Below are 21,417 nucleotides of genomic sequence, written 5' to 3'. Positions count from 1 at the left end.
TAAATAAACTATTTAGTGCAATACAACAAGCAAATCCCTGGGATTTGGCTCCACTTGGGAAGTTCAAACCAGGTGAAAAAACTGAGAGATTTGACAAATCAAATTAATGCAGACAATAGATCATAGTTAAACAACTTGTTTAAAAGACAGAGTTTTACACCTTAGCTAAAATATCTTTACAAAGTTCTATTTACTTTGATTTTTATTTATTTATTTTGTAAATTTATTTACAAAATATGTATATAAACATTTATTATTATATACATTGAAGTATACAAGGTGCTGTCACTTGTTATAGTGACAATGTTAGTGATAGTACCTTGGGTACTTTACTGGACACAACAATGGATAAGCAAAACCATCAAAGAAGTTTTTTCTGTTCAAGAGAGAGGGGGAAATGTGGGAAATGGGTTTGTAGAAAATTCTCCCAGCCTGGCAGAAGGCTCACCCAGTGTGCATCTGTGTGCAAACCTTGCGATAAGAAATGCTGACTTAGAAATGCCCTGGAATAGGACAGACATTGCTGAGAGAGAAATGGAACTAGAAAGTTTCAAAGGATGGCCTTGCAAATAATACTGGATACTTTGGAGAAATAGAATTATGAAAGATGCATTGTAGTGGGACCCATGAGGGGTAATTTTGGATGATTGGCTTGAAGGCATCTACAGCAAGCTGATAGGCCAAGAAACACTTAAAATGTATTGTAATTAGGAAATAGTTAACTTCTGATGGCGATGGTGTGAATTATAACATCTGTATTGTCTCACCCTTCACACGAGCCTGAAAATGGAATAAAAGTTCTTAAAACACCTCTCAGCTGCCCCATCTCTGGGTCAGAAAAGGTTGCTGAAGAGCCAGAGCCAAGCTGTGGAAGGGTCCAAAACCTATTGCCCCATCCCTGGAAATTTTCAAGGCCAAGTTGGATGAGACTTGGAGCAACTTGTTTTGGTGGAAGATGTCCCTGCTCACTGCTAGGGGTTGGAGCAGATGGCCTTTAAAGGATTTTTCCAACCCAAACTCTTCTGGAATTCCATGGAATGGGATTTATCTGCCTGTTCTCCTTGCCAGGGGCATGTTCCACCCTGTGTGCCACCTTTCACAGCCTCCCTGTAGCCAAAATGGTTTAGGGTCTCAGTTATGGAGATGTTGGTGCCAAATCAATGTGAAGGACCTGGGGACTTGTGCTGTATTTGGGTGGGTTTTGGGTGTTTTTCTGTGCAAAAGTGCAAGTTAAATAGTGCCATGCTTAGTCTTGTGTCTGAGTAATTTTAAAGATAAAAGCTAGTGTGGAAAGGGATTTGGAATTTCCTCCTGCAAGCATGGACACTTCTGGTTGTTGCTGAAGTGCAGAAGGAACAGAATTTATTTCTTCAGGTCCCAAAAGAAAGCAAATGCAAAAGTCAGTGCTTGAGACAGAGTCTGCCCTGGACCCCACTGCATCTCTGCTTCTCTTTTGTGATTTTTTGGTGTCACCAAACTTCTTAGCCCCTTTAATTCTGTCCTGGGGAAGCTTTTCAAAAGGAGCTTCTCATTTCCCCTCCATCTGATTCCACAATATAAATGATCAGCCCTCACCGTGTTTGCCTTGAATGTACCAACCACTCCCAGAACTCTCAGATCTGTGTTCTAAAGAACAGAGAGGTGTTTCCTCCTGTCTGTGTGGATCCTCATCCATCCTAATTCTGATGGAATTTAGGTACAGAGCAGCCCAGAAGATGGATGGGATGGCAGAGAGTGCATCCAACAGCACCCCCCACACCACACCCGAGCAGTCAGTGGCTGCTCAGTGCCAGCACCACCAGCAGTTCATAGGTGAGCACACTCCTTTGGTGAGCAATTATTAATTATTCCACAGCAGGGATTTGGGCTTTAAGGGGACAGTTTGATCCAGCAAGTCCTGACTGGTGGGCTTTTTTATTAATTTCTATGTTATATATAAATTATATCTATATAATAGTATATCTAATATATTTTATTATTATCTATAATTTTATATATATCTAGTATCTAGCAAGTCCTGACTGTTGGGCTTTCCTAAAAAATCTGCAGTATGTATGTGTGTGTGTGTGTATATATATATATGTAAAGATGATTTTTCATTATATATATTATATAAATTTTATTAATTTTGTTATATATAAATTATATCTCTATAATAGTATATATAATCTATTTTATTATTATCTATTATATATATATATATATATATATATAGCAAGTCCTTACTGTTGGACTTTCCTAAATAATCTACAGTATGTACATATATATATTATTATATATATAAAGTCCTGACTGTTGGGCTTTCCTAAAAAATCTACAGTATGTGCATATATATATATATATATATATATATATATATATATATATATATACACTGTAGATTTTTTATTATATATATTATATTAATTTTTATACCTTTTAATAATATACTAATTTTATAAATTATATATAATATAAGAAATTAAAATATTTTTCAGATATCTGTATTTTTTATGTAGGATGTGTTCTGTAGGTTTTTGTAGTGTCACATTTGCTACGTTTATCTGCTGTCTCCCCAGGAGGTTTTTTTCCTCGAGCCCATGGGTCTGTTGGGTCCCTGTTAGTATTTTTTAATCCATCTGGTTCATTTAAATTCCATGGAGGGCTGGAGGTCCTGGCCAGAGGGAGGAAGCAATTCCCTTCCTTTCAAAGGCCGCAGTGGGGATCTGGGTGGAGGTGATCCATTGTGACCTTCTCCTTGTGGAGCAGACCCTCTGGATTTGCTGCTCCTGGATCTGTGTCTCCATCACAAATCCCAGCTCCTGACACCTCTGCTGCTCAGTTTTATTCCCCATTGTACAGAGAGACATTTCCAGGCTTCAGGGAAATTCTAATGGATGGTAGATGAGGATAATATTTTCTGATTTCTTTTATTACAAACAGAAAGGAACCGTTTTCCTTTCCCCACTGAACCCACTGGGCTGTAGTTGTTTGCTTTTTCTCAGCACAAATCAGGAAAAGGAGTAAATTATCTATTTTTCCTCTCTCATCCCAGCTGGAACGTGACAGAGCCTCCAGTGCCAGCAGCACCTTGTGCTCCCCTGTACTCTGAGCTTTGCTAACCCTCTCCATCTCTCCCAATTTCTGTTCCCAGATGTAACCCATGTCTTCCCTGAGTTCCCAGCCCCTGATCTTGGCAATGTGCTCTTACAAGAAGGTTTCACCTTGAACGACGTGAAAACTCTGCAGGTTCTCTACAGGAGGCACTGTGAGGTGACTGTGTGAATATTCTCTGGGGATGATTTGTAATTGATTTATTAACTGACCTGGGACATCACTCAAGTGACCAGCTCTTAGGAAAAGCTGGGAATGCTTCATTTGCCTGCAATTCCAACTCAAATATTGAATTTTTTCCCACCGTGTGACCTGGTTTATGTTAAGTTGGTCACTTCAACAGTGCCAATTCTGTTGTTTTTCATGTAAATTATTCCCCGTGGGTGGCAGCCCTCGAGCTGAGTGCTCACCCCGTGGTGTTCTTTGCTGTCAGGCCACTTTGGATGTCGTGATGCACCTCCAGTTCCACTACATCGAGAAGCTGTGGCAATCCTTCTGGAGTCCCAAGGCACCCCCTAGTGATGGCCCCACTGCTCTGCCCTCCAGGTACTCCCCTGCTTCCCTGCTCCACTTCTTACAGATAATCTCTTTTTAACATGCATGAAGTTTTTTTTAGTCTTTTTGAGCCTAAAGCCTGTTTTTCTTCAGTACCAAGATTTTAGGTAGATGATCTTACAGGTACAAATCTATACCCTTCAAATGAAATTTGTTGTGGGGTGAAAATCCTCTCTGAGATGTTCAGGCATTGCATTTTGACTGACCAAATAAAAAGAAAAGCAAGCTATAGGATTGTGCATTTGTTATTCCAAAACACCTGCTGGCATCTGAAAATAAACTAGCAGAAAATCAGCAGAAATGAGTGCTTTGGAGAATTTGGGAGTATTTTCTGCCCTGCAGAGCTGTGACAAAGAGAGCTGGAAGTGTTTAATATTGTAATGCAAAGTTCAGAGCTCTGGGGAAGGGTCTGCTCTGATTGGAGAGTTGTGGGGTCACTGAGGCTGGAAAAGCCCTCCAAGAAAAGTCCTGAGGTGTTGGGGCTGGGTTGGACTCGATGATCTTTAAGGTCTCTTCCAACCTGGTCATTCTGGGAATTCTGGGAATTCTCTGAGTCCCTCCATCACCCCAGCACTGCCCTGGTCACCACTCAGCCACGTCCCCAAGTGCCACATCCACTCCTGTTTTGGACACTTCCAGGGATGGTGACTCCACCACAGCCTGCTCCAATGCCTGACCACTCTTTCAGTGAAGAAAATTTCCCTCCTATCCAATCTAAACCTCCCCTGGGGAGACTTGAGGCTGATTCCTGTCATCCATGTCCCTTGCACCTCCTGCTTTCCCCAGTGAGGATTCCCTGCTCAGATTTTAGGGACTCTCTGAGGTTTTAGGGATATCCAGACTGACTCTGCCTTGCCTGCCTGCCCAGACCTGTCAGTGCCTCGTGTTTTCAGGCAGATCATTGCAAACAAAGCTGCTTTAATCTTTTCACTCCTGCCTGGCTCGTTGCTGTGCCTCTTCCTCATCCTTTATGCATTGGGAGCTGCTGCCAAGGGAATGGAAATCAGTGAAAACAGAGAAAATTGAAAAAATTCTTAACATTTCTATCACAAATCTGTCCACTCTTACTGAGGCTATAAAGATGAAGGTTTTCTGTTCAGAAGAAAAATGGTAAAACGTTGAGTAATAAGGAAAACTCCCTCAAAAGTCAGTAGAATATGGCCCTGTCGATGTTGCCCAGGGGATATTTTCCTGCAAGGAGCCACTGCAGCTGTGTTTGCTTGGTTTAAAATCTCATCTTTTTGAGGGAACAGTTCCCAGGCAGATTGCAACACCCCAGGAGCTGTTTCTAGGTACACAGGGGAAACTGGAGGCAGCTTTTCTGCAGGGCTCTCACACCTCTGCCACTAACCCAGAGAGGTAAATGACACACTCCCCCTCCTTCTTAATATGTAAATATAAATAAACCCCAGGTATTAGGGAGGTGGCACACTGAAAGCATGAGAAGATGCAGAACATGGATGCACTTCACAGCAGGTTTCCTGATGGGAAACCATGTGGGATTTTCCAGGAGTTATGCCCATGGAGTTCACCACTAAAATTCTGCAGGCTGAGGCTCAAAGTTCCCTTTAGAGCATGTCCAAGGCTTGGCTTTAGTGATTTTGATGGGCAAAAAATCCTTTCCATGGGGAAAGACCCTTCCAAATTTCCAGTTCCCAGCATAATGTGTGGCTGAGCAGCTCTGGCAGTGAATTCAGGTTTCAGCTCTCTCTGCTTGCTGTGTAACAAACATCTTGCTCCTTTATCCATCTACAAAGTGAAATTAATGGAAGCTGGATCAACCCCAGTCAGTTGTAGACAATATATTTTGTTCTCATCCATTCAGTCTCCTTCCTTCTGAAAACTTGCAGCATTTGGAGGGGTTAAACACCTTGAAAGCTTCTCACTATCAGCTCATCTGCCCCTACAGTGGCTGCAAAGGTTTTGTCCCCAGTGCTGTGGCTCAGGAGGGGGAGAGCAGAGGAGAGAGGAGGGCTGGGAAGGTTTGGGAGCAGCTGGGGCTGGAGGGAGGATCCAGCTGAGCCTTTGCTGGCTGAGATGGCAGTGCTGGAGCTCAGCTCCCACGTGAACAGGGGGTGTGAGAGGCTGTGAAGGTAAAAAGGGAAGAGGGGAAGGCAGGCCAAGCACCAGGAGTGTGGACTTGAGGGAAAACTGCTCCAAGCTCTGGCCCCAAGGACAGGGAGGTGCTGGCAGAGACAAGACCTATACAAGCAGTCAAACATTTCCTTTTGCAAGGCACCCAAACATGTTTTTTTTTGCTGGAAATTGGAGTTAGAAATGCAAAGGGAGAGGGAAAACACTGAATGCAAACCTGCTGCTAACTCTGTCTCCTTCCTCCTCCTCCTGCAGTGAAGAGGAACCCGAAGGGACCCTCCCAAAGGACAAACTGATCACCCTGTGCAAGTACGAGCCCATCCTCAAGTGGATGAGGAGCTGTGACCACATCCTGTACCAGGCCCTGGTGGAGATCCTCATCCCTGACGTGCTCAGGCCAGTGCCCAGTGAGTACCCACAGCCCCACCTGAGTCTGATCTCACTCTGGCTACCACTTGCCACAAAGATTTCCACTGTCCAAACCCACGTGGAGGTATTTGTCTTGGCTGAAATATCACCAGCAGTGTTCCTCCTGCAGCATTGCCCTGGGGGGATGTTTTGTACCCCCTGGGAATTCCCCTGCCTTTTACATTTGGTGGGTTGCATTTCACATCTCCTGATTTTGGTCAGGAGTCAGGTGAAAAACACAGTTTGGATGTGGGAGCTCTTTGGGATGTGGCTCCTTGGAGGTCTTTGTTTGCACAGGACCATCCTGACTGCACTCCTGGAAATTAGGGGTCAACTTTTTGGGAGATTAATAAAGGAGTATTGAGAGTTTTCTGTCTGATTTGGATTCCCAAATGTCCCTCTGAGGGCTGTCACAAACTGGGGCACAAGGGTGTCTTTGAAGAGAGAATTTCAATGCTTGAAAAATGCTCAGAAGGGCTATAATTAAGAAAAGGACAAAAGAAAATAAGAATAATTTAAAAAGCATAGAAATGTCTAGGTTGGAAAAGATCTTTAGATCATTAAGTCTAACTGTCATAAGGATAAGAGTGAGATGAGAATAAGAGTAAGAATAAGAGTAAGAATAAGAATAAGAATAAGAATAAGAATAAGAAAGAATAAGAATAAGGATAGGAATAAGGATAAGAGTAAGAATTTTTAAAAAATGAAAAAGAAGAAGAAAAAGAATTATAAGAAGAGTTTGAGTAATAACATCAAAGAATAATTTGGGTGCATCAACCCAGCTGAGTTCCTTGATGCTGAGCTGACATCTCAGCTAACCAGACCACAGGCTGGACTTTCCCAGTAGTCCTAAGGTAGGAAATGGTAGCCAGAAATGCCACAGAGCAGCATTTCTGACTCTGAGCCTTCTTTGCAGGCACGCTGACCCAGGCCATCCGGAACTTTGCCAAGAGCTTGGAAGGGTGGCTGATGAATGCCATGAGTGAATTCCCCCCCCAGGTGGTGCAGACCAAGGTGAGCAGAGATGGGCCCAGTGTGTGTCTGGGGTCTGGCCACCTGGCCTGGTGCAGTGGCTGACTGTGGAGTGGGAGGAGGGGTGGGGCAGTTCCTTTGTACCAGAAGCTGATGGTGCTCTGTCCCTGGAGCCATTTCTGTGCTCTGAAATTGCAGATAAAGCTTTGTGGGAGAAAATCGTGGAGCCACAGAACATCCTGAGCTGGAAGGGACCCACAGGGATCATCACAAACCCCTGGTCCTGCACAGACACCCCAAGAATCCCCCCTGAGCATCCCTGGGAGCTCTGTCCAAGCCCTCCTGGAGCTCTGGCAGCCTTGGGGCCAGGACCATTCCCTGTTAGCTCTGCCCTGGAATGAGGCTGTCCTGGAAAGCACAGGAGAGAGTGGCATTGCCCCCAGGCTCCTGCTCTCCTAAAGTCAGGGATTCTTGCTGCCTCTTCCCACCTTGCTGGTCTCTGCTGGAGGCAGAGTGTGAAAACCTGGTAGCTTAAAGAGAATAAATAATGGAATCATAGAATTATTCAGGTTTGGGTCCTTCCACTGCTGTTCTGCCTGATGGAGCATTGTGTGGCCCAGGCAACCAGGGAGATGTAATGGGAGAGGTCAGAATCCTTCATTCCCTACAACCCAACCCAAACTGAGCAGACCTAAAGAGACACCACTGGTTCATGATCCACCCTGTGCCCTCAACATGTTTTACAGCCACCTGTGCCCAAGGATTTTCTGAGTTGTTCCAAGTGCCTGGCACAAGGATTAGGTTGGGAATAACCTTTAGGATGATTTGAGTCCAACCACGACCCCAGCACTGCCCAGGCCACCACTAAACCATGTTCCCAAATGCCACCTCCACACGTTCTTAGAGCCTTCCATGGCTGGTGACTGCAGGGCTGGGCAGGGAGCAGAGCATGCCCTGCTGTGGTGGTGTTTGAGGGTCCCCAAGATGAGGGAAGAGATGAGAATCTGGACTCCATGTTTCAGGAGGCTGATTTATTATTTTATGATATATATTATATTAAAAAAAAATTATATACTAAAACTCTACTAAAGAATAGAAAAAAGGAGACATCAGAAAGCTAGAAAGGAATGATAAAATTTTGTGATTGACACAGCTGGACTGTGATTGGCCATTAATTAAAAACAATCCACATGAGACCAATCAAAGATGCACCTGTTGGTAAACCATCTCCAGACCACATTCCACAACCCTCAGATAGTTATTGTTTACATTTCTTTTCTGAGGCTTCTTGTGGGAATCCATAAATTCAGAAGGTTTTGGGAAAGCTAGAAAAGGCAGGCCTAGAGACAGCAGAACTGTGATCAGAGCTAAGGAGTAGCCATGAGATAGGTCAGCAGAAAAATTATGTAAAATGTAGAAAAGCAAAGCCAAATAGAACAATGGTCTGTGTATTAACACTTGTCTAGAATAACTCCCTAAGCTACAGAAAAGTTTATCTAGGGAGATACTAGGAAGTTCTAAGCTGAATTATGGAGCTGTGTGCATTGTGCTTTAAGGCTCACAAGCAGGTATTGTATTTGAAATAAGCAGGCATTGTTTAACCCAGGGTAGGTGTGCTTATGGTGGTTGATAGAACTGCTGTCAGTGTGCTTTTGCTTTGTGGGTTTGGTAAAAAAACTTTTAAAGAGAGTTGTAACACTGAGTTCTTTCTGAGTATGTGAGCTGCTGGCATCTTCCCATTGTCATAGCCATGCCATGAGGCTGCTGCTGGAAAATCAAACAGCTCAAGGCACATTCCCAGCAGTCCCATCCCGTTTGTGATTTGTACAAACCCCCTGGCCAGTGATAGCTCCTCAGGAGAAAAGTCCTAGCAGAAGGATTCCCATGAAATATGTCAGTGGCACGCTGTGCTGTGTTGCAGGTGGGGGTGGTGAGTGCCTTTGCCCAGACCCTGCGCAGGTACACGTCCCTGAACCACCTGGCGCAGGCGGCGCGCGCCGTGCTGCAGAACACGTCCCAGATCAACCAGATGCTCAGCGACCTCAACCGCGTGGACTTCGCCAACGTGCAGGTAACCACAGACCCCCACTCCTCACTGCCCTGGTCTGGACAGACAGGGGTCTGCTGAGGAAGGCAGGTAACCACAGACCCCCACTCCTCACTGCCCTGGTCTGGACAGACAGGGGTCTGCTGAGGAAGGCAGGTAACCACAGACCCCCACTCCTCACTGCCTTGGTCTGGACAGACAGGGGTCTGCTGAGGAAGGCAGGAGCCTCCCCTGAAATGCAAAATGTAAACCCCCTCCCTCCAAACTGCTATAAATTTGAAATTAGGGGCTCTCAGGCAAAAAATATGGGAGCAGGAATAACAGTTCTTTATTAGGGAAGAAAATAAAAGGATAAAATAAACAATGCAGTGAACTTAAACTGTGGGTCAGGGTGTCAGGCTGTGTTCTGACTCTGTCAGAGTTTAAGTTTACTGCAGGGTCTCGAGCTGCACCAAGGGAAATTCAGGTTGGATATCAGGAAAAAGTTTTTTCCAGAAAGGTGATGAAGTTCTGGAATGGCTGCTGTGGAGGTGGTGCAGTCCCCATCCCTGGGGGTGTTTAACACAGCCTGGATGTGGCACTGGGTGCCAGGGTTCAGTTGGGGTGTTGGGGCTGGGTTGGACTCGATGGTCTTGGAGGTCTTTTCCAACCCAGTGATTCTGGAATTGTGTGAACAAGGTGATGGGTTTGGTGTTGCTTTGCCAGGTGAATTTTCCACCTCACTGTGGAAAAGGAGCTTCTGTAAGACTCACAGATCATTAAGGCTGGAAAAGACCTCCAAAACCATCCAGTCCAACCTTCAGCTGAACCTCGCCATGTCCACCCATTTTTTGAACACTTCCAGGGGTGGTGACTCCATCACTTCCCTGGGCACCCCATTCCAATGCTTCACCACTTTTCCAGTGAAGAATCAAGTGCTACCAACAATTATGAAGTTCTAAAAATACTGTGGTCCAGCCAGATCAGAGGGGCCATGATTCAGAGCTGGTTTGCAGCCCTTTCCTGCTGGAAATTTATTCCTGGGTTGGGATACAACACCATGCAGGCCTGGCATGAGTAACTGTGAGCCCTTCTTCCAAGCAGGAGCAGGGCATGAGTAACTGTGAGCCCTTCTTCCAAGCAGGAGCAGGGCATGAGTAACTGTGAGCCCTTCTTCCCGAGCAGGAGCAGGGCATGAGTAACTGTGAGCCCTTCCTCCCGAGCAGGAGCAGGGCATGAGTAACTGTGAGCCCTTCCTCCCGAGCAGGAGCAGGGCATGAGTAACTGTGAGCCCTTCTTCCAGAGCAGGAGCAGGGCATGAGTAACTGTGAGCCCTTCCTCCCGAGCAGGAGCAGGCCTCATGGGTGTGCCAGTGTGAGGAGGGCATGGTACAGAAGCTGGAGCAGGATTTCAAGCTGACTCTGCAGCAGCAGAGCTCTCTGGACCAGTGGGCCAGCTGGCTGGACAATGTGGTCACTCAAGTGCTGAAGCATCACGAGGGAAGCCCCAGCTTCCCCAAGGCAGCCAGGCAGTTCCTGTTGAAGTGGTCTTTCTACAGGTACATTTTCTTTCTCATTTTGGGGGCATTTCTGCATCAGGCTTGGGGCATGTCAAGAACTCCTTGAAAAACCAAGGCCAAGTTCTTTACTCACATTAAACTCTGCTTAACTGTGGTTCTGGTAACCTTTCAGGATGGGGATAAGATACTCCATAAACTAAATTTCTTAAAGCCAAGGCCAAGTTCTTTACTCCCTTTAAACTCTGCTTGACTGTGGTTCTGGTACCCCTTCAGAACGGGGATAGGATGTTCCACAAACTAAATTTCTTAAACTGTTCTGATACTTTTGGGTCAGAGGCAGAGACAGTGTTGGGTCCCACAGTACCACAGGGTCCAGAACTCACATCAGCCACGGCACAGGTGTAAAACTCAGCCCCAGTTTGTGATTCCTGCCCATTCCCAGCTCCATGGTGATCCGGGACCTCACCCTGCGCAGCGCCGCCAGCTTCGGCTCCTTCCACCTGATCCGCCTGCTCTACGACGAGTACATGTTCTACCTGGTGGAGCATCGTGTGGCCCAGGCAACAGGGGAGACCCCAATTGCTGTCATGGGAGAGGTGAGAGCCCTTTATTCCCTACAGACCATCCCAAAAGAAGCAGCTCCTCAAAAGCCACCGCCGGTTCACACTGTGTCCTCGGTGGTTTTACAACTAAAGTGATTTATTGAGTTGTTTTGGCACAAGGAAAGAGCTCCTGGAGCATCTTCCCTGGAGCTTTGGGATGGTTGAGCATCATTCGGGCTTTGGAAGCCTGGAGGAGGGAGGGAAAGGATCTCTCCCCTTCTCTGCACCACCTCTGACTGCCAGCCCTGACTTTGGGACTCCTGACAGGGCAAAGTCCATCAAAACCCAGCAAAAATGGTCCAAAAGTTGCTGTCAGCAACTGAACTTCTGCAGGCCTCTGCAAGCTCCAGCATTACAAGCACAGTCAGCCACTCCCTCCATTTTTGAGGTGAAGAAGAGGATGATGGGGTTGTTTGGGCTGTTTGTGAGGGTTTGGGGTTTTTTTTTGTTCACAGTAAGTCTGGTGCCTGTCCTGCCTAGCTGAGTTTGGATGTCCTGAGCTAGATGTCCTGCCACATCCAGTTTTCTCCCCTAAAATACAGAGTTAAAAGTCCCAACTGAACCTGTGACAGCAATGCTGAAATTACTGTGAGTTTAAAACTGAGCCCACATGCTCAAAACTGATTTGCTCCTTGAAGCTTCCACAGAGCTCATGCAGGGATCCAGGCAAACCAAAGTTGGTTTTGCCTTCCCTGCCCTCCCACACTGCTCCAGCTGCAGTGCTGAGTTCCCACTATTCCCTGCAAAACCTCCTCCTCAGTGGCATTAAAGAACTGGAAAGGCAGAGTCTGGCTCCATCCCTCAGGCTTTTCCTCCATTCAACCCTTGCAATATTCCTGGTCTCCAGGAGGAGGCTGATTCTTCCCAGCAAAGAAGGATGAAGTGTCCTCCCACTCCCACTGCACTTTGCAATTCCCACTCTCCTCAGCTCCTGCCCAGCTTTCCATGACTTTCCACAATTATTGTTTGCAGCAATTTGGTGTCTCAGACCTCGTCATGGAGAGGGACACCACAGCTCCAGAGCCAAGGAGCTCTCTGGTTCCACCTGGCACCACGGCCTGGATGCCAAACTCTCAGACATCCCTGCAAAGGCTTTGCAGGGAGGTGAAATGCCAGGAGAGGGGAAATGCCTGACAGGTGGAAAGGGCTGGAGAAAAGGCACCACTTTTACTGTAGCACTTGGGAGATGGAAAAATGTCCATTCTTTCATTGTCCCTTAATTCCAGAGCTAAATCCTGCCCTGCATTGTTGTGTGTGGTGTTTGCCCAGAGGTTTCAATGGCAACAAAAGGCTTTTCCCCCAAAAGCTGTGGTTGGTTTTCGTTTCTGCTCTCCACCAGCAGCACCAGTGCTCACAGTCTCTCCTGGCTGGCTGAAATTGTCTGGCACCTCAGCTCCCCAAAGCCTCACTGACCCAGAACTGCTTTTTCTTTCAGTTTGGTGACCTCACATCCCTGTCCCCGACACTGCTGGACAAAGGTACCTGCCCTCCCTGCCGGGGAGCTCTGCAGCTCAGGGAGGGATGGTTTGGGAGGGTTGGGGACCCTGGTGCTGCCTCCTGCAGCCTGCTCTGCTGGCAGGCAGCTCCGTGTGCCCCGTGCCCCGCTCTGAGCCCTGTCCTTTGCAGATGACATCAGCGAGCTGGGCACCGAGGGGGACCCGGGGGAGCCGCTGGTGAAACGGGAGCGCAGCGAGCCCGGCCACTCCCTGCAGGACATCTGACACCTGGGCTGGACCTGGCCACCCCCTGCAGGACATCTGACACCTGGGCTGGACCTGGCCACCCCCTGCAGGACATCTGACACCTGGGCTGGACCTGGCCACCTCCTGCAGGACATCTGACACCTGGGCTGGACCTGGCCACCCCCTGCAGGACATCTGACACCTGGGCTGGACCTGGCCACCCCCTGCAGGACATCTGACACCTGGGCTGGACCGAGCCGTCCATCCGGAGCCAGGCGGGGCGTGCCAAGCCCGGCCCCCCCCGGATCTGCGTTATTATAGTGCCTCTTAGTTTCTCTTGATGTTTACTTGTGTTTGAGGATGGGCTGAGCCGGTTTGGCTGCCAGTGTCCCTCCAGAGGGGAGGGAGAAGCTCCAGAGTCTGCTCCCAAGGGTCAGCAGCAGGTGGGATGTGCCTGGCTGGAGGAGCTGTCCTGGCTCTCCAGCTGAGATCGAGGCTTTCTCTGTCAGGGAAGGTGCTTTGGGTTCCTTCCCCTCGTCTCAGACTTCACTGTGATACAAACTTGAACCAATCAGTGCCCAAGAAGAAGGAGAAATGCCCGGCCCTTCTCCTGCAGCCTTTCCAGACAAGCTGTCCTGGCTCTGGCTTTGCCAAATCTCTTGCACGGGGAGCTCGGGGCAGTTGGTGTCCCTTGTCCCCCGTGTTCTGGGGACAGGCTCCAGGCTGCACATCCCAACGGACACAGGCGTGCTCTGGGACTATGGGATGAGCATTCCCACCTGCTTCCATGGCTCCCCAGCTTGGCACTTCACCCCAATGCTCCTGGGATGCCATCAGGCCAACTCAAGATACCAAAGGACTCCGAGGCGGGGGCAGCTGGAGGCAGAGCGTGCCCATTGTCCCACGTGCCATGATTGCCAGGGGCAATCCCATGGTGATCCCATGGTGATCCTGTGGCAATCCCATGGTGATCCCATAGCAATCCCATGTTGATTCCATGGCAATCCCATGGTGATCCTGTGGTGATCCCATGGTGATCCCCTGGGGATCCCATGGCAACCCTATGATGATCCCATGGCAATCCCATGGCAGTCCTGTGATAATTCCATGGCAATCCCGTGGTGATCCAGTGGCAATCCCGTGGCAATTCCATGGTTGATCCCATGGCAATCCCCATCCTCCACAGTGCCCGGGCAGACAGGAACTGGTCCCATCCTGGGGTTTGTGAAATTCCCAACCGGGTTCTGCTCTGAGGTCCAAGGGGGGTCTGGAAGAGGGGTGAGGGGGTGTGACTGCAGTGCCTTAGGGGGGCCTTGTTCGCATTCCCTGCTCCAGGGGGGCCAGCACGGCTCAGCCTGGCCCAGCAGAGCTCAGCCTGGCCCAGCACGGCTCAGCCTGACACAGCACGGCTCAGCCTGGCCCAGCACGGCTCAGCCTGGCCCAGCACGGCTCAGCCTGGCCCAGCAGAGCTCAGCCTGGCCCAGCAGAGCTCAGCCTGGCCCAGCAGAGCTCAGCCTGGCCCAGCACGGCTCAGCCTGGCCCAGCAGAGCTCAGCCTGGCCCAGCACGGCTCAGCCTGGCCCAGCACGGCTCAGCCTGGCCCAGCACGGCTCAGCCTGGCCCAGCAGAGCTCAGCCTGGCCCAGCAGAGCTCAGCCTGGCCCAGCAGAGCTCAGCCTGGCCCAGCACGGCTCAGCCTGGCCCAGCAGAGCTCAGCCTGGCCCAGCACGGCTCAGCCTGGCCCAGCACGGCTCAGCCTGGCCCAGCAGAGCTCAGCCTGGCCCAGCAGAGCTCAGCCTGGCCCAGCACAGCTCAGCCTGGCCCAGCACGGCTCAACCTGGCCCAGCAGTCCACCCCAGGTAGGGAGGGGCTGGCACAGACCCCCAGCACTCCCCTGGCATTTCCCTCTCTGGATTCCTTTGCCTTTTCCTGCGGGGTGGCTCCCAGGGGGCTGACATGGGGCTGAGCTCTGCAGGGTTTGTCCCTTTCCCTTGTCCTGTGGGTCTGTGCTGACATGGATTGCCCTGGGTGCTGTGGGCTCCAGGGCAGAGGAGGGGGGATCTGTAAAACAAAGCCCTGGGGCAAATGTCTCTGTGAATAAAGGCTGTGTCATAAATAGCTTTTATTATTATTATTATTATTATTATTATTATGGTTTCTGATGCTGCAGTGTTTGGTGTGAGCTTTTCCAGGGGTCTCGTGTGCATTGCCTAGCAGAGTATCTTCTACCCAGATCTCTGATTTTCTCATTCCCAGTGGCACTAAGGCAGCTGTGCCACTGTCAAACACATTGAAATCAGAGTGTGCAGTGGCACATCCTCCCTCTGTCCCAAGCTGTCGTGCCAGGGTGGTGTTTGTCTGCCAGTGTCTCACATGGGGGGGCAGGAGAGGAGAGAGGCAGATTTAAATGTACACAGCCATGAAGACCCCCAGGGTCAGAGTCCACACTTGGGATCCTGCTGATGAGATAAGAGAGTCTAAAAAAACAACTGAGCAACCAAATCTAACTGCCCTGCTGCCACCGAGGGCCACAGGAAGTTCAGCTCTGCCTCTGAGGGAAGCCAGTGTGCAGAGGAGATGCTCTGGAGCTCTGCAGCCCCACCCAAAGCCCCTGCACAGAATTCCCAGCTAAAGCTGAACAGCAATAAATGTGTATCCAATGCTCAGGCCTGCACAAGGAGTGTCGTGGTGCCATTTCTTCTGTGACCCCTGAGAGGTGCCAGGAGATGCTGCAGCAGCCTGGGGGGATGCAGGAGCTGCCCAGGGGGGTTAAAGCAGGTCAGGGCAGGGGCCTGGGGTCTGCAGGAGGCAGATTCCCCCTGGAGCAGCAGCTGGTGTGTCAGATAACCCAGAGGGGAGGAGAGGCTGGAGGATCAGACTGAGCACAGGGCCACAGGAGGATTTTCTAATTAAGCTTCCAGACTAATTGAGAGGATGGGGGCAGTGAGGAGGGGAGGGATGTGACAAGGGCTGGGTCATTCCTGCTCTGCCCCCTCGGGAAGGTTCAGCCTCTGTGCCTTGCTCCACTCTCCCTCTGGATTAGGCCCAGTCTGGCTGCACCAGACAGAGCCTCTTCCTTTGGGAATCTCAGCTCTGGAAGCAGGAGATTATTTCCTCCAGGGGAGCTGGGCAGCACCTCCTGACCCTGAGAAAATCTGCCTCTAACCACAAAGCAAACACAGCTCAAAATCCTCCTGTCAGCACCTCCACCCCCATCCTCAGCCTGCCTCTGGCCCCACCACCCCTCCCAGATGGGCAAATCCTGCAGAGGTTTCATCACCAGCATCCCAGGGTTTTGTGTTCCACCTCTGCCCAGGCAGCACAGAGCACCAGGAGGTGGCAGGAGAGGAGGAGGTGCCAGGGAAATCAGGGGGGGTAGAACATTCCAGAAGCAGCTGGACATTGCCAGTCCCTGTGGCTCATCCCAGAAGGGCAATCCTGGAGCTGGGCAGGGTGGCACAGCCCAGGGAGTGCCCAAGGGGACACTGCAGGGCCACCAGCCTGGCAGGTGCTGCTGCTCTGGGGACAGCCAGGACATCCTGGAGTGCCTGGCACAAGGAAAGAGCTCCTGGAGCATCTTCCCTGGAGCTTTGGGGTGGCTGAGCATCATTTGGGCTTTGGAGGCCTGGAGGAGGGAGGGAAAGGATCTCCCCCCTTCTCTGCCCCACCTGTGACTGCCAGCCCTGACTTTGGGACTCCTGACAGGGCAAAGTCCATCATAACCAAGCAAAAATGGTCCAAAAGTTGCTTTGAGCAACTGAACTTCTGCAGGCCTCTGCAAGCTCCAGCATTGCCTGCACAGCTGGGCAGGGTGGCACAGCCCAGTGGGCAGGGGACACTGCAGGGCCACCAGCCTGGGGGGTGCTGCTGCTGTGGGGACAGCCAGGACACCCTGGAGAGCTCCAATCTGTGCGTGCCTGCTGGGATGGGCCCTGGACTCACCCCCTGTGTGTCCCCTTGGGAATGTGTCCCTTGGCTGGGGTGGCATCAGGTTCATGGTCTGGCACTCCTGGATTGTCCCCACAGTGTCACAGAAGCCTCTGGGACAGGGACTTGGGAAGGGAAATGAGATGAAGTTCTCAAAATGAGCCAACACAAAAATACAGATTGGAAAACAGGAACCAGAGCCACCTTCTGTTGTTTGCTTGCAACTTCTCCCATCATTTCTTCTGCAACAGCATCTTCCCAGTGCAGCCCTTGGCCTGTCCACGTGGCCACAGGAACATCAGGGGGGCTCCCAACATCAGCAGCGCCCACCCAGCCCCACAGCCCCCTGCCCTGGCATTGTCCCCAGCCCAGTGTCACCCCCCCACCTGCCCCAGCCCCCCTCCCCTTCCCCCTGCTGCCCAGCACGGGGCTCAGCCCGTGGGGATGTTTCATTGCAGACCCTTCCCCTCCTGCAGGGAGAAGAGCCTTTCCCTGCTGCCCTGGCAGCACTCAGAGCCCACAGGATTGATTGGGAGCCCAAAGGATTCCCTGGACAGAGGCTTCCCTCCCCTCCACGTGGCTGTCACTGCCCCTGCACAAGGCAGGGAAACTGAGGCACAGACAGAGGCCTTGTGCTGCAATTCACTGCCCCCCTGGCTACCAGAGGGGGCAGGTTCTGCTGGCCCTGCCCTGCCTGGGCCCTGGCCTGGCTCTGCAGCGGAGGCAGGAGGAGCCTGGCTAATCCCAGGGCTCAGCTGGGGCAGTTTAACCACAAACAGGTTTCACCTGGAGCAGGCAGTGTGGGGGCAGGTCCACAAGCACCCCTGCAGCTCCTCCAGGCTGTGTTTATAAACCCACACCCCCTCACCCTCAGGACCTTCTCTCTCTTTCCTTTTTTTTTTTCCCCTTTTTTTCCCCCTTTTTTTTTTTTTCTTTTTTTTTTTCTTTTTTTTTTTTTGCCTTTGTGTTTTGGGAGCTGAGGGGCATTTGGGAGCTGCTGCCTCAGGGTGTTTGGGATGTTCAGCTAGAGCTTAGAACTTCCTCCCAGTGCTACCAAGCAGGTGAGGACACAACCATCGACCATCCCCTCCTGCAGTGCCCCTGCCCTGGGCTGGCTGGGGTGTCCCAGCACCGTCCTTCTCTTCTGTGTCACATCCCAGGTGAAGGGACAATGTCCTCATGTGGCTCTGGAGTGCCCTTGGGGCTCGATTCCCAGCCCAGCTGCAGCCCCCCAGTGCCTGCACCAAGGAATTCCCTCCTGGCACAGCCTCTCCCTCCCCCCTGGAGCTGCTCCCTCGCCCTGCTTGGCCAGGAGGACCTCGTGGAGAGCTGCACCGGGTACGTGCCAGGGGCTGAGCCTGGCCTTGCGTGTTTGTCCTCAAGGGACGTGTCTGTCCCTTGTCTGGGATGGGTTTGATCCAGCCTGGGAGGCTCCTGAGGCTGGGCTGGGGCTGTCCCCTGTGCCCAGAGCAAGGCTGGGGCTGTCCCCTGTGCCCAGAGCAAGGCTGGGGCTGTCCCCTGTGCCCAGAGCAAGGCTGGAGTCATTGCCTGTACCCAGGGCAAGGCTGGGGCTGTTCCCTGTGCCCAAGCCTGGGGAAATCAGAGGGCTAGAACATTCCAGAAGCAGCTGGGGCTGTTCTCTGTGCCCAGGGCAAGGCTGTGGCTGTCCCCTGGTGTCTCTGCTGTCCCAGCCCAGTGGCCTGGGCAGCAGCTGACCCCTGTGTCCCCACTGCTGTGCCAGGAGCTCCTGTGAGCTGGGGGTGGCCGTGCTGGAGCGCTCCTGCCCGGGCCCCGACCCGCAGCTGGTGCGCAGGATCGTGGCGCAGGTGGAGTTCTACCTGTCCGACGAGAACCTGGCCAGGGACGCCTTCCTGCTCAAACACGTGCAGAAGAACAAGATGGGCTTTGTCAGCATCAAACTGCTGACATCCTTCAAGAAGGTGGGTCCTGTGGGGTGTGGGGAGCTCTGGGCTGTGTCCTGGGGCTGCAGCTCGCTGCCCTCAGGGCCCAGGGGAGCAGGGAAAGCTCCTCAAATCACCCCCAGGGTTGGATTCACCTCTTCTACCCATGGACTGTTTTGGAAGTGATCATCCCTTAACCAAAAAAAAACCCCAGGGAAGTGCTGGTGGTGTGGCTTAGGGGAAAGTTGTGGTTCCTGGCCAGAGCCTGGAGGACACTGGGGCTGTCTGCAGATCCCAGAGCTGCTCACACAGAAGGGGGATATTGTGACAGATGGGGTCACAGCCTGCCTGGAGGGGAGGTTTGGGGTGCTCCCTGCCTCTGTGGGGGATGCAGAGTGATGGGGATTCCACCCTCTGTGCCCAGGTGAAATACCTGACCCGGGACTGGCGCCTCACCGTCTACGCCCTCAAATTCTCGGCGCTGCTGGAGGTGAACAAGGAGGGCACCAAAGTCAGGCGGCGCCTCCCCATCCCCGAGTACCTGCTGAGCGTCCCCCCCAGCAAGCTGCTGCTGGCCTGGGAGCTGCAGCCGCGGGAGCACGACCTGCCCCTGCAAAAAAACTTCCTGGACACCATCACCAGGATGTTCAGCCCCTTCGGCGCCATCGCCTCCATCCGCCTGCTGCGGCCGGGCCGCAAGCTGCCCTCGGACGTGCGCCGGTACTCGGCGCGGTTCCCCGAGCTGCTGAGCCGCTGCTGTGCCCTGGTGGAGTACGAGAGCCTGGAGAGCGCCCGCAGCGCCGCCGACAGCCTCGGGCAGCGCGACTGGCACGGCATCAGGGTGATGCGGCTCTGCGGGAAGGGCGGCAAGAAGAAATCCGCAGAGGACAGGGCGGCCTGGAAGGTGCCGGCGGCGGCTCTGACCTTCCCCGGCAGCCCCGAGGGTTCCCTGCCCATCGCTCCCGAGCCCGATGATGCCCCAGGGTCGCTGTCCCTTCTCCTGAACCAGGACCTGCTGGCACCGACCTGGCCTGGCGGCGACTTCACGCCGGGAAATTCCAGCGCCTTCCCCGGCTCGTTCCTCCCTCCGCTCGGGATGGGCACCGAGAGCCGCCCGGGGAGTGCGGCGGGGTCCTGGACACCCTGGGGCAGCTTTCCCAGAGCTCTCCCCGGCGATGCCCAGGGGGTGTCCGAGCCCCTCAGCCTGTGGGACGGGGTCCTGCGCCTGCCCCGCAGCCCCGAGGGCACCGAGAGCTTCGGGAGAGAAGAGCTCGTCCTGCGGCGCTGAGGCTTCTTCAGATTCAGGGCTAGGGGTTGTCATTGTCTTTTTTTCCCCTTCTTCTTTCGAGAGGAAGACTCTGCTATGGTCCTGCGAGCTGTGGGCAGGGGCAGTGCAGCTGAGCCAGGGGACAGAAGTTTTGGGGCACGGGCGATGCTCGAGGCAGACGCTGAGCAGCAGCAGGAGCTGTGCTGTGCTCATGTTAGTGAGATTGTGCTTGCTCAGGGCCCAGAGCTGGGTTTGGGGTCCAGGTTTTGGATGAGAAATAGACAATAAAGAGAGATGAAGTTTCCAGGCACTCTCTGGTTGATGCTGTGATTTTTTTTTTTTTTTAATTTTTTTAAATTTTTTTTAATTTTTTTTTTTAATTGGTTTTTTTTCCCCTCATCTTTCCAGGTCTTGCTGCTGCCTGAGGTGCAGCCAGACAAGGGAAGGAGGGTCCCTGCCTCCCTTGCTGTCCTTGGGGTGGTGGGGACACTGAGGGGTGCCCAGGTTGGCTGAGCCTGAGAGAGACAAGTGATGGCTGTGGTTGCTCCTGGCTGTTGGCTGCTCAAGGCTCTCTGGCACCTCTCAGGATGGAATGTGGGGGTTTCCTGTGTCCTCCCTGCTCCCACAGCCTCCCCAGCTCCCCTGGGAAGGGATTTAGGGAGGCTACAGTGGCTCTCAGGATGTGCCAGTGCAAGTGCCCTTGGGCTGTGCCCAGAGCTGGGATGTGGTGGGATGAGTCCCACCCCTGCAGGGGTCACAGCTCATGGGAGGAGAGCTTTGAGGGCAGTCCCTGCAGTCAGGGGATGGAAAAAAAAGCAGGTGCCCATCTGGTGCCCATCACCCAGCCAGAGCCCTGGCACTGAGGAGTTCTACAGGCAGTGAGGAGAATTCTCTGGATCAGGAATTCCTTGTCCTTGTGGTGAATTTCATCCCCCAGACCCCAGCTGGGAATGGCCTCTTGCTGGGGCAAGCAGGTCTGGGCAATTCCAGAGAGAAATGCTTGTCCCAGGTGCTCAGGGAGCCACCAGGAAAGATTCCATCCTAAACCTGCTGGTTGGGAATGGAGAGGGACTGGTGGGAACTGGGGTGGTCTTGGTCCCAGTGCTCCTGAAATGGTTGTGTTTAATGCTGTCAGTGTGAGGGAGAAACATGGACACCAGAGCTGCTTCCCAAGACGTGGAGAGAGGAAATGCTCTGCTCCTCAGGGAGCTGCTCAGCAGAGTTCCCTAGGAATCTTCAAGGGGCTTCTTTGTGACCCTCTGGAGCAGGTAATTCCCAGGTCTGGAGGGCAGTCCCAGTGTCCAGCCCCTCCCCCTTCCCACTGTGGCAGGGCAAAACCACCCCCACCCTGCTCCCCCACCACAGCACTCCAG

The 21,417-nt window shown here is 52.1% G+C and overlaps 2 protein-coding genes across 9 annotated transcripts in view; both read left to right on the top strand.

The window, feature by feature from the left end:
* The window catches only part of RFX2 (regulatory factor X2), a 77,062-nt gene extending 62,718 nt beyond the window's left edge, over window positions 1-14,344 (top strand). For 6 of the 8 annotated variants that reach the window (XM_050986211.1, XM_050986210.1, XM_050986207.1 and 3 more), the window contains 10 exons: window positions 1,697-1,812; window positions 3,134-3,252; window positions 3,527-3,639; window positions 5,998-6,149; window positions 7,067-7,164; window positions 9,044-9,193; window positions 10,495-10,706; window positions 11,110-11,263; window positions 12,705-12,747; window positions 12,896-14,344. In XM_050986211.1, coding sequence (XP_050842168.1) covers window positions 1,697-1,812; window positions 3,134-3,252; window positions 3,527-3,639; window positions 5,998-6,149; window positions 7,067-7,164; window positions 9,044-9,193; window positions 10,495-10,706; window positions 11,110-11,263; window positions 12,705-12,747; window positions 12,896-12,990 — 1,252 coding nt within the window. In that variant the 3' untranslated portion in view covers window positions 12,991-14,344. The remainder of the gene's footprint in view (window positions 1-1,696; window positions 1,813-3,133; window positions 3,253-3,526; window positions 3,640-5,997; window positions 6,150-7,066; window positions 7,165-9,043; window positions 9,194-10,494; window positions 10,707-11,109; window positions 11,264-12,704; window positions 12,748-12,895) is intronic. The other 2 variants (XM_050986208.1, XM_050986206.1) reach the window with 1 other exon arrangement.
* A 3,703-nt stretch (window positions 14,345-18,047) lies between these two features.
* On the top strand, window positions 18,048-20,348 carry LOC103822008 (la-related protein 6-like). Its single transcript, XM_050986248.1, has 3 exons — window positions 18,048-18,214; window positions 18,618-18,816; window positions 19,202-20,348. Exons 1-3 carry the CDS (start codon window positions 18,048-18,050, stop codon window positions 20,063-20,065), a joined length of 1,230 nt encoding a protein of 409 aa, XP_050842205.1. The 3' UTR covers window positions 20,066-20,348.
* Window positions 20,349-21,417: the final 1,069 nt, after the last annotated feature.

This window comes from Serinus canaria, chromosome 28, assembly GCF_022539315.1.
Source record: "Serinus canaria isolate serCan28SL12 chromosome 28, serCan2020, whole genome shotgun sequence".
NCBI lineage: Eukaryota > Metazoa > Chordata > Aves > Passeriformes > Fringillidae > Serinus > Serinus canaria.
The sequence above is the reverse complement of the archived record's forward strand: the minus strand, read 5'-3'. Positions and strand labels throughout refer to the sequence as shown.

Bases quoted from the DNA above. Each gene is read 5' to 3' on its own strand.
- LOC103822008 (XM_050986248.1), top strand. From the start codon at position 18,048: ATGTCCTCATGTGGCTCTGGAGTGCCCTTGGGGCTCGATTCCCAGCCC. The intron at 18,215-18,617 runs GTACGTGCCAGG...CTGCTGTGCCAG, and splicing joins CTCGTGGAGAGCTGCACCGG to GAGCTCCTGTGAGCTGGGGG. The intron at 18,817-19,201 runs GTGGGTCCTGTG...CTCTGTGCCCAG, and splicing joins TGCTGACATCCTTCAAGAAG to GTGAAATACCTGACCCGGGA.